Genomic DNA, 16,411 nt, shown 5'->3' with positions numbered 1-16,411 from the left:
ATACAGTTTTTGGGGTTGATTTTTTGTAAGTTTTTTTTATAATTAATAATACAATACTTAAAGTCGGAAAGTAACAACTTACCCCGGTTCGGGGCTAGTTGTTAACAGGGTGGGGCAAGTTGTTACAAGATCTATGGAAGGTGTAATATGTAAAAAAAAAAAAAAAACAATAATTTATTTAACTAAGTATGTATTTAAAGACTAATCAATAATATCTTATCAATAATTAGTTGTTTTTCTTAAATCTATTATAAAGAAAACATTTTTACGTTTCAACATTTTTAACTTTTACTTAAAGAAAAGGGGAGAAAGGAACATCCTTTCCAAGTTCTTGTATAACACCAGAAGTTGCAGGCAAATTTACAACTCCCGATGACCCTGGCTGATCCAAGATTTGTCTTTCGTCAGTAAAGCTTACATTTAACAAATACTCTGCTAACTTGTTTTCCTGCTCTTCAATAAAGACCAATCTTACTTTTTTGTAGCCAATCGCAGCGTTTTCTACTCCAGATTTCAACTTCTTTACAAATCTATATAACGTCATATGACAAATATCTAATTCTCTGGCAACAGTTTTTATTTTTCAACCATCTTTAATAACTGCATCTGCAGCTCTTTGCATCAACTCCTGAGATACAGAACCCTGTGTTGTTTTTCGAATATAAGTCCGCATATTGCAAAAGGAAAAAAACATTATTTTTACTGCATTACCGGTACAGATGAACTGTGTGTGCCGGCGTTTATTTTTCACGGTAGGCTTATACATAAGGACTGGACAAATAAAAAGTTTTGGGTTTATGGGGGTGTATATTATTTGTGTATATTGTATTAGTAGCATTGTTAAAACTTACTAGATGCTATAGGACCACCTCGACTGAAGGACTTATGGTTTTGGCTGGAAAAGCCCCTATTGAACTGGTAATTGAAGAAAGGGCCAAGCGCTATTGGTTGAAGGTTAAAGATGTTACCAAAATGGCGAGAATGGATCTCAATATCGAGAAGTATGAGAGGATGGTTCCGGTGAAGGACATGCCGCACCCTGCAACGTTATTCAGGGTTCGAGAAATGAGGCACTTAAAGATTACTACTGAAATTTATACAGACGGGTCTAAGTCCGAGGTTGGGACAGGAGCTGCGTTTGTGGTGTACGAGCGGAATAACGAAATCTATAATGAAAAATTCCGGCTAGAAAAATATTGTTCGAACTACCAGGCAGAGTTGCTGGCGATAAGTAGGGCCATTGAATGGTGTGTTGCTAATGATAGGACTGAAAATGTTTGTATTAATACGGATAGCGTGAGTGCACTTCAGGCATTGTTAAGTCAAAAGTCCAGCGATTACCAAGTTTACTTGATTAAAAAGCTATTGAAAGACCATGATTTACTTGACCGTATCGAATTTAAATGGGTTCGCGCCCATGTAGGCATTTATGGTAACCAGAGGGCCGATTACCTGGCCAAGGAAGCGGTGGAAGGCGGCCAAGTGGTCTTTGACATAATACCCGTTTGCTGGGGAAAGAGGATCTTGAAAATGAACACAATACAGAAGTGGCAGGAGCTTTGAACTGAAAGTACCAAGGGCAGGAGGATCTATGATCTTCTTCCAAACATAGAAGAAAGACTCATGCACTTAAATTGGTTTCTGCCTGGTCGGGAAGCTATGATTTACCTATCTGGGCATGATGGCCTGGGAGTATTCAAAAGGCGGTTTAGCCTTAGTGAACAAACTGACTGTATGTGTGGTCAAGCAAATGATGACATACATCATCTTATCTTCGAATGTGTAAATTGGCAGTATAACAGGAAAAGACTGGAACTCATTACCCTGGAGGAGGGGTTGACCTGGCCTTGTGGCTTCTATCAGCTCATAAGAAATGAGCACTGCTTTAAGGCGTTAACGGAGTTCTTCAGAAAAATTTACAAGAGCAAGAACGCTCGAATGTAATTATCTCTTTCCTGGGCGAGCTGCCCAGTAGTTTGTTTATTTATTTTACTTTATTGTTTACTGTTACTTTGTGTTCTTGATGTAAAGGATTAAAGTTTCATATATCCCCGTTGTGCAATGCGGTGCGGGGAGTACTGATTCCTGTTAAGGGAAGTGATGACCCCCAAGTGAAAGAAAGAAAAAAAAAAATGTATTAGTAGCACACGGATGCTGTTAAATTTTGGTAGCTAAAGATGGATGTAGTGTCTTCTCTCGAGTGGGCCAGCCTTAATAAAAATTTTACTGGTTATTTGCACTTACAACTTTTTAAAACTCGTTTCTATTCCCAAATTAAGGTTTGTGCCTTTTTATAATAATTAATAAAACCGACTATTATTTTTTAAATAAAATCTGGTACACTTTAATTTATTTTTTATCCATTAATCGTGTCGGACGAGGCAGACATCCCGGTTTTAGGGCGCCCACCGGATGGCCACTCCGGCAAATTTATCCTTTCCAAGGGGAGAATTCTTCGGTAGAATGCCGAGGAAAAGGTGAAAAACCTTATAACCGAGTATCGGCTAAGGTCGAGGCTTCGAAACTCGGTTTCCGGTTACGACGACGACGACGGAAACGATGGTGCGGAATTGGCACCGGCGTACAAAAAGGAGAGAAATACTCGGAGAACCGAGGGGTGGGTATTTGGCCGAATATTAGAAAGTTTCTAAACTTTAAACCAGCACCACGTATCCACCCGCGTTTCTCGTAACCCGCTCCTTTCAGGAGCCATATTTAAACCAGACAATTCGGAATAATTCCTAAACTACGTAATTTGCCAGGAAGCAAACGTCGGTCCACGACGATTTCTCGGTGCGAATTTTCACATTTTATAAAATTATTCGCTTTTGTCGCGGTTGGCCAGGTGGAGAGAACGTAAACGCGGAGGTGAAGTCCGAGAAAGTCTCGGTTAGAACCGAAAGAACGCCGGGAGAGAGAATGGCCGAGTTACCTCACGGCAGTCTCCTTTTGCCCGCGCGACCTGCCTAATGGTGGACGTTCCGAAAGTAATTACGCGATTTAGGTGGATAAATTTTTATTTCAATTTTTAATTTTCAAAAGTTTTACAAATATCTATGTATATATAAGCCATTGTCCCGTCACGTCCGTAACGGTATCCACTAACGTCCCTAACCCGATACACACCGAGTCGGACCCGCCACGTGGCAAAGGGGGGCAGAAAAAGACTTAAGGAAAGTAGATTTTTGAAGTGTATTACTTTTATTTATTTCAATTACTTTGAATAAAGAATATCTTCAGTTTCTAATATAGAAATCCCGCTCGCTGTTCGTGTATTGATTTATTAAGATTAGTTTTTAAGATAAAGAATTGTATATATTTATATATATTAAGTGCATCGAACTTTTAAAAATTAAGCGCATTAAACTTTCACATATTATGTGGATCAAACGTGCCCGGTGGGAATTTGTAAAGAACGCCTACCGGGGGCGTCCCGGGCTACTAGTATTATAGAATGCGCACCTGACGGTACGGGCGCGAGGTCTCCGCCAATTTTACATTATAAATAATCTGCGCGGCAACTGGCGGGTAACGGCGGCGGAGGGATGGAGAATCTACCGGCGACTTTGCACTTACGGCTAGGATGGCGCGCCGCGTGCCTTTAAACGGATAAAATAATTCCCGGGATGATAATAATTGGACTCCTTTTTGTTTTGCGTTAACGTGTAGGTTAAGGTTTAGTATAACGTTTAAGACTGAGGAGAAAATTTACCCTCCCGACATTTGACGTCGCAGGAGTAGTATAAAATAAGCGTCGAAAGGTTGCGAGAGCCGTTGGGAGGAAAGACGGGGAGTGCGGCCGACAAATCGAAAGTTAACAGTTCAATTTCGAAGTTATATCCGGATATAAGAAAGGAGAAGTACGGCCACCGACATTTTTACCTTTTGGATTCGGGCAGCTGCAAATGGGGTGTGTGGGGTAGGGGCGCGGTTTCGTCGGTAACCGTCGTGCCTCTCGTGAAAATTTTCTGAAATTTGGCGGGGAGGTTTGTGTATTAGGTGGACGAATATCATTCAATTTTGACGGTTAAAAGTCCGGGGCCCGGCACGTGGTATCTGGAATGGGCCCGGAGATTTTATCGGTTATTAACATTTACCACGATTTTTCTATAAAACTCGTTTCTGTCCCGGAAATTAAGCTTTTTGCCATTGGATAACGATCAAAAATATAAAAAGTTTTTGGTAAGAAACTCTGGTGACGGGTGGCGCCATGTAGAATTTTATTTGTGGTTAATTAATAATATAAAAGTTATTTTTTAAATGGCCGGGAAAGTTGCGCAACCGGTTACCCGATTTTCTAAACCCGGGAACCGAACCAGGCAAAGGAAAAATTCCCGTATCGGTATTTGCCAGTTAAAGTTTTCCTTTTAAAATGTTTTGCACCCGGTAAGGTACGAAAGCCGCCGTTTTAAGCCTTTGCCTGTATTTCCGCGCATTTTTATTCCCGTTGCTCCGCCTCCTGACCGCATCTTTCGGCCGAGCCGGAAATATTTACAGAAGAACGGCGCGAGTTTTCCAGATAAAACGACGGAAATTGAACGAAAAGGTGGAGGGAAATTAGAAAGAGAGAGACTCACTCCAGTTCCTTTTCGTACGCGACGTCGGTTTGCGTCATGAGGACGCAGTTGACCAGAATAGTGACGATGACCAAGAAGCTGAAGGCAGGATGAACCAGGACGCCGATGGCCGCCCGACGGATGGGATTGAAGGGACCCAGGATCCACATGGCTTTGGTGGCGCTGAACCGGAAGATGTCTTTGCCCTTACTTATCACCACGAACGTCTGAAAAAGACAGCGATCCGCAGTTACTCCAGTTTCCTTCCCGCTTCCGCCCAATTTCCCACCGGTCGGTCCGGTTCCGCCGAGACCGGAAGAGCCGGAGCGGGGGAGGACGAAAGAAGCGTGGCGTTGGTAAAGGCGGATTCCGTCGCCCGTCTTCTAAATAGGGCCAGGCTTAAGAGGGGGAAAGTGGACGGCCGGCCGGTTCCTTACCGATAGCCGATAATCGATTTCGCCCGGATTTATAAACGTCGGCTTCTTTGATTTGGCCCGGTCTATTTTCTCAGCGGAAGGCTCCCTCCTTCCTCCGTTTTTCACCCTTTCCTTAACGAATTAAATAAAATGAAAATAAAGCCAGCTTCGGACGCGGCGCGGTGGGTCCCCGGAGACATTTAATAGAACTTTTAACGGATTTCTCGGTGGCCCATAATCCGCTTCGGAGTCCGTAAAACTGCCGGTTGGAGGGACTCTGCCGCGGTTAAAAGTTATAAGACGGACGTCGTTAGGGTCGAGTTATAAACTCCGTAACGTAACCGTGTCCGTATTCGTCAATGTTTGCTACACCGGATATCTATAGCAATAGTTATAAACTACCGTAAGGCCTTTCCGTGTCCGTAAAAAAACGAAGCATGCGCAAAATCATCGGCAGTTATTGCCAGATCTAACACTATAATTATTTTCCTACTTTTTTATGACCAAAGTAATTCTTATCTTAAAATTTTATATTATTCAGAAGCGGCATTTTCGGGTAAAAGTTACGTGTTAACCAATTTGTGAAAGTTTCGTCGGTTGCTTCCGGCACAACTTCCGATTGTACATCGACTGAGGCGTGCGCAGTTGGTCAATTCTCCGTCTTTTCTTACGGGATACGGTGCGTCCATACAGATACGGAGTTTATGACTCGACCCTTACGGCCCCGGGCCAAACGGACCGATGACTTTTCCAATTACGCCGCCTCCTCCTTTTTAAGGCACCGTCCGTCGACGGCCATTTCTGGCCGGCACGAAACAATAATTTACGGGCGGAGAGTGGGATCTTCCTGGGCTTTTCCGTACCGAAAGTAAGGGACCGGCGGAGGAGAAAAACACCCGTCGATATTCGGCCGGCCGCCGGAAGAGGCGGGGTTAAGGAGCCCGGCATGGGCGAAGTTAATTCTTCGACGGTCGGTTCGATTAAACGGATCGACGGACGGAAACGGTTAAAATTGCCATTAAGAAGAACGACGGGCGGCCGATCGATAAACGATTAAAGGGACGGACGACGAAAATTCCCGGTAAGAACGGCCGTCCCCGGCTTAGCGAAAGAGTAAACAACCAGACCGGAAGGAGGTGGAAGAGAAAGGACCCGGGAAGGAGAACTCCGGAGGGAGGAAAATCCCCGCAATTACGGGTGCCGGAGCGAAAAGACTCGGGAAATAAAACGGTCTCCGGGCCGAAATTTCCCATAAATAGCGTAACCCGCAAAAAATTCCGTCCGCTTCCGGCGCCTGCCAGACCCGAAACGTCCCCCGGACGGGAGGAAAATGCGGGCAGGGCCGAGTCCCGGTGGCTTTTATCCGGGAAAAGTAATTTCACCTACGAGGGTGCGCGGGGCCGGTCGACCGGTTCCGGGAAACGTCGGACGGATCGAAGGGTTTCCGGCGGCGCGGCGCCGGAGATATTTCCCCGCCGGGACGACTTTATCGCGAGTAGGCTGAAGCGTGGCCTCTCGTCTCGCGCGCGCACGGGCTTGGGCCTATTTACGGGCCAAGCCACGATGGGGTGGACGGCCGGTCCGAAAATTTACAAAGGTAAAAGCCATTAGGAAATGTTTTCATAGACGAGTAAAATTGTTGGGCAGCGGCTTTTTTATTTATTTAATAGAGGAAAAAACAGTGGGGATTAATTTCGTCCGGGAGATGGATTTTCTCGGGCCAAGTTCCCGGGGATCGTCGAGTGCGCCGAGAAAAAGGTTAGAAGCCGCCGAGTATTGTCGGAAGGGAATGCCGTAAATCGTATAAGCCTTAAAGCCAGGTCCGAACGAATAAAAGGGTCGGGCTCCACCTTCAAAAATTTCCGGTAATAGGTCGAGCGAGAAGAGTAAACTTCGTAACCTATAACGCCACGAATTAACCGCGGCACTTCCGTCCCGGAATCACGTCCGATTCGAAACTTCCACTTCCGGTACGCGAGTTTTGCCCATCGACCGGTCGTCCCGGGAGGCGGATCGATTTACCTCGGACCGTGTGCCGTCCCGTTTTAATTTCTATTCACGTGCCGAACGACATCTCAACGCCACCGGACAGGGCGGCGTTCCGGCCGTAGACGCGGACCAGAAAAATTAAACCGGCGCAAGCTGCATATATACATACAAAAGTTATGCCAGAGTTAGAGCGTTGGGCCTAAAGGAACGGATGGGAGCCCGAAAGAAGTACCTGGTGGCCCAACTAAAAGAGTCAAAGACTACCTAATGGTATGAGACCAAAGCCTATGATTAAGGCATAGTCTCTTCGAACCCTGTAGTGCCAATAGGCGGGGCAGGGCAAGAGTTTGCTTTATGAGGTCTTTCGGACCCGATCCCGCAGCCCGCCGCCCGCCGGAAGCGCGGAGGTACTCACCCTTTGGTTCTCGTAGAACTTGTCGAGGTCCTCGATGGGGACAGCCAGTAGCTCGGGAGGAAACTCTCGCTCGTACTGCTTGGGGAGGGGCAGACCGGCCTCCAGCACGGGATTGGGCTCCGTCGTCTCCGGCTGGTAGGTGCCGTAGTGTTCGTCGTCGACGGAGCCGCCCTCCTCCTTCTTCTGGGCCTGCTCCTTCTTGCGCGCTTCGGCCTCGGCGATGCGGGCCTCGATGGCCGCCAGCGACTCCCTGGTGAAGGGACGGAACGTCGGTATCGCCTCGTCCTCCGACTGTTCGTCCGAAGACATTTCCGCTCCCGCGTCCGTCTGGCTATCTGTCGGCTCGCTGCCTCTTCTACCGCGAGGTGGACCGACGGCCGCCGGCCATTCCGATCTGTCCGGAAAAAAAAGACACCAATTAGCGGTTTCCGTCATTTTCGGGCCCGAAAGACGCGCCGACAACCGGAAAGGACGGAAAGGAACCGTCCACCGAAATTTGGGTTCGCCGGAACCCGAGGGCCTTGTTTAGGAAAATTGCCGGGCCACGTCGGAGGGCTTCCGACTCGTTTCTTCCTAGACCAATGGGCAGGGACGAGCCCGGCCACAGACTACGACGGTTTTCCTTTCCTCTTTCGGGCCTAGAGAAAGAGCGAAAGGCGCGCGGGGCCGTATTCAAATTCCGCCAAAGTAATTTGCCGCCCTCCCGAGTTTTTAAAAGGGCGGAAAATTACTCACCGTAGGTACACAATATAACGGCGTCTCGACCCTCCCCGGAAAAGCCAAAGCGAGAAGGAATATTCCGGTTTCGGCAGGGAACGAGCGGCGAGATAAAGATCGTTCGGAGTAACGCGACGACAGAAGATAAAAGGCAGAAAGTAACCGAACTTTTTCTCGGTAATCCGCCGGCCCAACGTTTCCGGGAAACGCCCTAAAACGTGAAAAAGCGAGTTTTCGTTGGACGAACCTCAAAAGTGTCTTCTTTCGTCGTCCCTTCCAACACCGAGCCTGATGCGGCTCGTCCCAGGCGTTTCGGACGGAGTCGACGTGGGTAGTAAGGTAGTAAAAGGCGCCGGGATCGCCCGGGACGCCCACGGATCCCAACCCTGGCTTCATCCCCTTTCCTTTCTCAGCCTCGCCCTTCATCTTCCCTCTTGCTCGTAATACAGGTTGTACCAAAGAGTGATACTTGTCTTACTACTACTGCTGCTCGGCCGGACATTTATAATTTCTAAATTTAAATTAAGCGCCGGACGAAAATATATTTTTACTTTCTGTTATATATAACGGAGGGAAAGTACGGTCACCCCCGAGACTTTTACATCTCCGGACTTAGGACACCCGAGGAAGGATAACTCGGCTGTTTTTTCTATACGTAGGGGTGGCCCCTGCCTTTTGTGGAAAATTTCCGAAATTTTGCCGGAAGGTCGATGCTATTAACGAAGGGGGAGTAAAGGCGGGCTTAACCACCATTTTACCGGTTATCGGCATTTACAGTTTTTTTTATAAAAGTCGTCCCTCGCCCGCGTATTAAGGTTTTTGCCATTTTATATTACTTGAAAATATAAAAAGTTTTTCACACAAAATATGGAAACGGCTGGCCGGGCCAAACGTTGCCGATTAATCCCGAGCCGGATCAGAATAAACAATTGCGCCGCCTTCCAAAAAGTCTCCGGTAAATCGATACGAAACCGTCATTAAGGGCTTTGTCAGCAAAATACTAAATAGGTCGGGATGGCAACCGTCAAGGCGTATTCCGTATCGGGGACGGCAACCCGCGCTAAAATATGAATGAATCTATCAATTTGCCAGCTTCGGGAAGTATGCGGCAAAAATTCAAACTTTATTTTCTACAACTTACGTACGTCAATAGTTTTTCCGCAATGAATTTAATAGAAATGAAAAGACCGGCTAACTGATCGAAGCTAGCAGTGACTAATATTCGACCAAATACTGTATTTCCGGTACAGTTGCAGAAGCTAAATTGAGTAGGCCTATACCTCCGCTAATTTACCATTATACGAATAAAGAATTGCGATTTTCCTCTTTTCCCTCGTGTGTGAGTTCAACAGTTTTGAAACGCGCCCTTACATATAAAACGTTGCCCGTGCCATAATAAATAAGATCCCCCGGCGCCTCTTAACAAGTTCTTATTAATTATTGCGACATTTCGGTCGACGGAGCCCCCCACTAACTTTTTCCCTTCGTAATCCGACCGGTGCGTTCGTCGCCTTCCAGTCTTTTCCCCGTTTATTTAATTAATAGGATCGGGGGACGCCAGCCCCTCCTTACTCGCGCCCTCTTCCTCGGCCGGGTGGCGTGGCGTGTCCCCCGACGCCCCGGCCCAACCGGCCGTTGGTCTCCGGGGACCGCCGTCTCCCGGAAGCCGAAGGCGCGGGCGGGGCGCTCCCGACTTTTCCCGGGGGACGGCCATTAGCCAGATTGGACCCGGTCGGACGCGCACCGCCGCTCCCGACCTCGCCCGCCCGGGTCCGGCCGCTTCGTCTTCCGTCTTTCCGGGCGCGCCGCGGGAGGGCGTCGATTCCACCGGAAGTTCCGGGTCCGCTTCCCGGGAGCGCGTCGAAAGATTCGATTCCGTCGGAAAAGCCGGCGCCGCGCGCGGACGCATCTTTCCGCAGGGACGAACGGAAGACGGAGGCGACGCTCCGAGTTTATTTTGCCATCGATCGATCGGCAGCGGACGGACGTGAGGATGGACGCCGCCGCCCTTTACTCAGTCGTCGCTCCGGTGGTGGGGAATCGCCACCTTTCGGCCTCCGAGCATCCGGTCCGAAAATCTGGGAATCCGCCCTCTGGCGGTCCCCTTTCCGACCGGAAGTCCGTCGGAGGCCGGACGGCCGGAAAAGAGCTCTTCCGGCCACCTCTCTTTCCCGGAAAATCGATGAGCGGAGGATTCTCCGTCGGTCGGCGTTGGCCGGCGGACGCGGTTCTGTCGGCATCCGCGGAGGCGGACACCGAAAGCGGGCCCTTCCGCAGCCGGACGAGAGCGGCGGGCCGAGGTCGTCGCCCCGCGGCGCCGTCCGCTCTCGGCCTTTGGAAGACGTCCAAAAGACGAAGGTCGCGCCGGGCCGACGACCGCGCGTCCTTCGCCGCTCCGGAAATTTCTTCGGAGAGCGTTTCGGGAGCCCGCCGTTTTCGGGGGCCGGGTGGGAGGGCCCGACGGGAAGGACGGGCACCGGTGCCGACGGAAAAGACGTTTGGCGTCAGCGCGCGTGCCGACCGTTCGCCATTTTGACGGCTATTTTTAGTCCCGTATTCCGGCCCCAAACCGGCCAAGCCCCCTCGGAGCCCGCGGGGTCCGGCCCGAGGGTGGAAAGGAACTCGTTAGACCGGTGGCCACCGTCCGGGGGGACGGAAGAGAAAAGCAGCCGGGCCGGGGAGCTCGGGCGAGGAGCGAGAAACCGGCGGCGGAGGGAAGAGACTCGGGCGCCGAAGGAGGAGGGACCGGCGAAATAGGGTAAGAGGGAAGAGACGCTCACCTTGTTCCGCGGATCTAAAGATTACGACGTCATTATCCGAGGCGACGGAAATTGTTTATTTGCGACGAAAACGGCGAAAAAATCGGTCAGACCAGATCCGCCATCTTTGACCGAAGGTTTTATCCGACACTCTAGGCGGGTCGCTCTATCATTGGTTTGGCGTCGGAGCTAGCGCAGCCTCGCTCTCCGGCCGCCTCGGCCGGCCGACGGAATACCCGGTTACCACGGCAACCAGAAAACGCCGAAGACCTCGGAAGCCGCCATCGATTTTTCCCACCATATTCCTCCGCCGCCGCCGCCCTCTCCCCCCGACCGCCGTTCGTCCGTTCCCCTCCGCCTCCCGCTTCTCTCCCTTCCGTCTCGGCCCCGCACCCTTCTTTTTCTTCCCGCTCCCGCGGCGCCTCTTCTTCTTCTTTCGGAAACCGGCCAAAATGCCCGACGGAAAGTATTTTTCCATCGGGCATTTTCGCCACCGTCCGTTCGGGCCTTTCCTTTCGCCGGGCGACCCATCCGAAACGGATTTTTCCTCTTTTTCCGACGGAAGTCCGAACGGAAAACGAAGTGTCGCCATCTGGCGTGGCGGCGGAGAACGAGAGGACCGCCCCCGTTCTGGCGGGCCGGACCTTCTACTTGCGGAAAGCCATCGAAACCCCCGACCGCGTCGGAGGCCGGAATTTTCCGAGTTGCGACGGGCGGCGTCTCCCCTGGTCCCCGAAGCTTCCCCCAATGCCGGGCGAAAAGAGAACGGGGACAAAGGAGCGAGTGCGAGTGCGGAAAAAAGTTGCGCCAGGGAGATTTAAGGGAAGGGTCGGTCGTTAAGTAAACGAGAGAGAAAGAAATCGATGGACGATCACGCGGAGACGTCTCGTAGCCGGGCACTCGTTGGCCAAGATTTTTCCGGCCACGGTCGGAACGGAAAGAGAATTCTTCCGGAAGTACACGGGCGGAAGGAGAAGAAAAAGTTTGGTGGGAGACGACGTCAATTTTCTCGGGTAATGCGGAAAACGGGCGGACGTTTTACACGGGGGCCACCACTTTTCCCGCCGAGGAGGGGCGGAAGCCCGAGATTATTTTACCGGTCCATTGGGAGGAATCGGACGGCGCCGCTTTCCCGTTAAAATGAAAATTCTTAAGATTCTCTTCCGGCGGACGTGGGTAAAAATCTAACCACCGCGGTCGACTTTTAAAAGGAAGTTAACGGGTCAAAAACGGTAGCGCGCTTCTTAATTCTTATTCCGTTTATTTACCCGACAACCCAGATAAACAAATAAAAAGTGACGGTAAGATTAAAATTCGTCGGTCTCGGAAACGTAAACTCCGCCGAACTGCGGCCAATCTCTTTACCGTTTCCGGGCTTCGCCCACCCGTAATTTATCCGTCGGATGCCTCTTTCCCGGTTTTTCGGTACGCCATCGCCAGTAACTCTTTGGTCGTACGTTAACTGTACGTTATACGTTGCCCTTTTATACTTTTAATAATGCCTAATCCTTCGGTAAATATTAATTTGCCGCCGGTCGGGAGTCCCGGCACCCGACTCCGGTCGGTCTCCCGCCGCTCTTAAGTGTGGGCTTTACCGCGAATTAAATTTTTTCTGTCGTCCTCCCCGTCGTTTCCCGTAACCCGAAGCCCGGATGGCGCCGCGGAGTGCTTAATGTGAAAAATGTCCTCGGCGTAAACGAAATGGCACCGTCGCCGTTTTCCACATTATTTTGTCTTCCCCTCGCTTATAATTGTAGGTATAATTTTTAGGAAAGAAATAAACAGTTTCTTCTCTCTTTTGCTCGCTTCTTCATCGTGTTACGCCCTGGCATTTTTAAAATCCCGGCAACCGGTTGCGTAACTTTCCCGGATGATACGAGATTTTATTAAAAACTATTAGGTTGTTCGGAAAGTAATTTCATTTTTTATTACTAGAGGAATTAGATGTATTTTTACCAGCCGATTTTATTTTAAACCACATTTTCATTACATACTTCGACAGCCGACATTTTAAGGCTCGTCTGTAAAAACTTTTGTTCGATTCTGTACAATTGTTTTTTTTTCGGTGTCCCATCAAATGCGGAAAATCGAAAGCATCGTTTCGGCGTATTTTGCTTTTTTATAACTAAAAAACCAAAATGTTGTTCAAACGAGAAAAAACTTCTGTTACGTGTTTGGAGAAGACGGTGCCAAAACTGGGTTACAAAATTGCGTTCTGGCAATTTTAATATCGAAGATACACCGCATTCCGGACGGCCATTCGAAGCCAACGAAAACAAAATAGAGGTACCGATGGAAGCGATCTGCCGTATAACAACACGCGAAATCACTAAGAGATTAAATCTGTTAAATCGAACCGGTTTCGTTTCAAAGCTGTTTCGTTCCCCGTGTTACTAACGAGAGATGCTCTCTACGGTGGGATTTTAAAGAAATTTTTTGTTTTTTTGAGCTTTTACCAGACAATTTAACAATTGATTGGAAAGTGTACCGCCATGGAGTAAACAAATTGAGTAATATCATCGAAGAGAAAAGGCCAAATTGTTCGACGAACAAAGTGTAGCGTTTTACCACGATAATGCCAAATTTCACACGAGTTTGGTAACTGGTCGGAAACTGTTATAGCTTAGATGGGATGCGTTATCGCACCGACCCTATTCGCCCGATCGGGCACGCTCGGATTATTACTCGTTCCGGTCTATGCAAATTTTCTTAACCGTAAGACAATGTCAAAAATCACTCGAATCGAAACTTTTATGAATGTGAAATCGTGCTACTACCAGAAACAATGACAACAGGTTTTTTTTTTTACCAAAACGGTCAATATATAGCTTAATTCAATAATATATTTATTTATTATAAGAATATTGCGTTTATTTTTCCGTGAAAAAAACGAAATTACTTTCCGAACAACCCAATAGAATTTCCCCCGTCAAGCACGTCGGAAAACGTTTTACGAGAAAGTAGAGATCGAAGAATTGAGAAATTCCAGAGTTGTTAATATTTCTACAAATGAAGTAGTTTATGCCATGTGTCGTAACATAAAGAGCAACGAAACAAAACAGCACCTGGCTGGACAAAAATAGTAGGTTACAGAAAATTCACTTCTACAGATTTAGGCCTTTAAAATAATAATAAAATTACTTTATACACTACATTCCGAGTAGGCACTCCGTCGTCTTTTCAGATTCCCTCGCTGTCTTCCTTCGGTAATACCCGCCTTAACATTGTTTTGACCATCGACGTCGTCGCGCTGTTTCTGCAACCCTCGACAAAGCCATTTCTTTATTGCACGTAAATAAAACAAAGATGAATCGTGTCCGGACAGGTCCGAACCCTCATTAAAATTCGCATTAAATTTTTATTTATTTATTTTGTATGCAAACGCGACGCGAACTTTTAAACGATAGAAGAATATACGGTAAGTCCTAAGATCGACCATCGCCGGTCGGGGATCGAATTAAACATCTATTTTGACCTGTCCGAGTCGAGATGGCGTTACACTAGTAACGAGTAATCGACCACTCGGAAAGCCAGAACGAGGAAAAAAAACAGCGAGCCAATTGGCGACGGAGGACGGAAATTCCAGGAGGCGACGGCTTCTTTCTCTCGAAAGTTCCGCGTGTCCGGTGCCCATCTTCGTCTCCGCCTCCCGGTCTCGGATCGGCATTTTCCCGTCACCGGAAGTCGACCGCTCGATCCCGGAGTGGTCGAGACGCGGAGGTAACCGTCGTCGGCCAACGGGGGACACTCCTCCTTTCGGGACTATCTCGGATACCCACGGCCGCCGCCACTTAGATTTTCCAAGACGGCGGTAATCTCGTAGGCTCCTTTCGTGTCAAACGAACGGTTTCTCGTAACCGCAGAGTCTGTCTCCGTACCGATCGCACCCGTCGACCTTCTCGACATTTCCATCCCCCGTCGTCAACCTTACAATTGTATGTACCGGTACCAGCGATAAAACTTTCCAAGTAACGGGCCGGTTAGACGGTTACTTCCGATTGGATAATAGAACGTCACGTAGTCACTACGGAACGATTTTTAAAAAAAATTGATGTAGAAGTGACACGACCGGGCTATGTGTTTTTTAAAGTTTAAACTTAGCGAAGTATGTTTAAAATAGGCCGTCGGTCAAAATATTTCAAATTCTCCGCTCGAGCTCGGTCGGGTGGTCACCGACGTCACTGCCGCCACCCATCCGAAATCGAACAAACGTTTATTCTATAGCTAATATTTGCGCAAAATAAGTTGGCCGCGCTTTCTATCGGAACATAAGACGAATTGCAGGCGACGGCTTTCGTATTACTTATTACTTTTATACTGTTGATCGTAAATAGAAGTGCCCGCGGCTTGGTCGGGTATATTTTCTTATGAAAAAACTCTTTTATGTTATTAATTATTACAAAACGGGAAAGGGTTTTTTCCAGGGTAGAGACGATTCTTATAGAAACTTGTAAATGCCGCTAACGAATAACCAACTGTCGCAACCTACCTGCAAAATCTAATAGCACCCGCCTCCCTCACACCAGAGTTAGCGTGTCGTTATTCCCCGGTCCCCAGATATTAAACTAACTGTAAGTAGACACCGACACAACACACGAGGAAATTTTCTCCAGTTTCGTTTTTTACTTTTTTGCCTGCGGGAGGTCGAATTCGACGCCATCCAATACTTTCCCCGGTTACGTATAGGGGAAAAGCGGGGGTGCGGAGTCGGAAAAAATGCGTCCACTCCGGCATTTTAAATTTAATTTCGTTTTTTTATTTAAATCAAAGAAAATTGATTTTACATTTATTAATTTTTTCAAATCTTTTTGTATTTTATTATAATTCATTTATTTTAAATACAAGATGCAGCAATTTAATTTAAATATGTAGTTTTCTTTGTAGTAGTCGCGTTTAGTAGTTAAATTATTTTTAAATTTATAAAAAGGGAGAATCCCAAAAAGAACATCTAACCGTAGACGATACGACATTTAGTCGACGGACGGATGGCCGAGCGACGAAGACTGGCTCCATCCTGCCGCTCCGGGGACCCGAGATCGATCCGAATGGGTCGAAAATTCCTAGAAATTTTTCGGGGGTGATCCGTCTCTCCCCACCCGCCGCCCCATCGTGGGCCTGGCCCAACCCATAACGAGCTGGCTAAAAGAGGCCCTCTTCGTGCCTACGGGGCAGAAAGAGTTTTAAAAAAATGACATTTAGCAGTACGGAATCCTTCAAATACTTAGGGACTGACATAAACGGCAACGATGACGTCGAGGAGATAGGGACTAGCTCGCTAAAGGAAAACAAAATCTACTTCGGGCTGACAAACGTGGTAAAAGCAGACTCCTTAGTAAAAGAACGAAGCTAACCGTATACGAGTCGCCGATTAGACCCGTGATTCTGTATGGATGTGGAACCTGTCCAATGACAAAGCGGGAGGAACTAAAATTATAGAGATTTGAAAACGAATTTTCGGACGCGTGAAAGACTACGATGATAATGGTATCGTGGTCGATGGAGAACCAATATGTAGGGCAACAAACCGGGAACTGCAGACAACCTACGACAACCTCGCCA

The 16,411-nt window shown here is 48.1% G+C and overlaps 2 protein-coding genes across 5 annotated transcripts in view; both read right to left on the bottom strand.

Annotated features, from left to right (window-relative positions):
* The window catches only part of LOC136990759 (sodium channel protein para-like), a 476,095-nt gene extending 465,001 nt beyond the window's left edge, over window positions 1-11,094 (bottom strand). For all 4 annotated transcript variants that reach the window (XM_067289190.1, XM_067289191.1, XM_067289193.1 and 1 more), the window contains exons 1-3: window positions 10,874-11,094; window positions 7,377-7,770; window positions 4,578-4,783 (exon numbers count right to left, since the gene is read on the bottom strand). In XM_067289190.1, the coding sequence (XP_067145291.1) occupies window positions 4,578-4,783; window positions 7,377-7,685 (515 nt within the window). In that variant the 5' untranslated portion in view covers window positions 7,686-7,770; window positions 10,874-11,094. The remainder of the gene's footprint in view (window positions 1-4,577; window positions 4,784-7,376; window positions 7,771-10,873) is intronic.
* The window catches only part of wal (electron transfer flavoprotein subunit alpha wal), a 100,998-nt gene that overhangs the window by 39,821 nt on the left and 44,766 nt on the right, over window positions 1-16,411 (bottom strand). The window lies entirely within an intron of this gene.

Source organism: Centruroides vittatus, unplaced genomic scaffold (genome assembly GCF_030686945.1).
Source record: "Centruroides vittatus isolate TY-2023 unplaced genomic scaffold, ASM3068694v2 contig_134, whole genome shotgun sequence".
Lineage (NCBI taxonomy): Eukaryota > Metazoa > Arthropoda > Arachnida > Scorpiones > Buthidae > Centruroides > Centruroides vittatus.
Note: the sequence above shows the minus strand (reverse complement) of the source record. Positions and strands in the feature narration are given on the sequence as shown.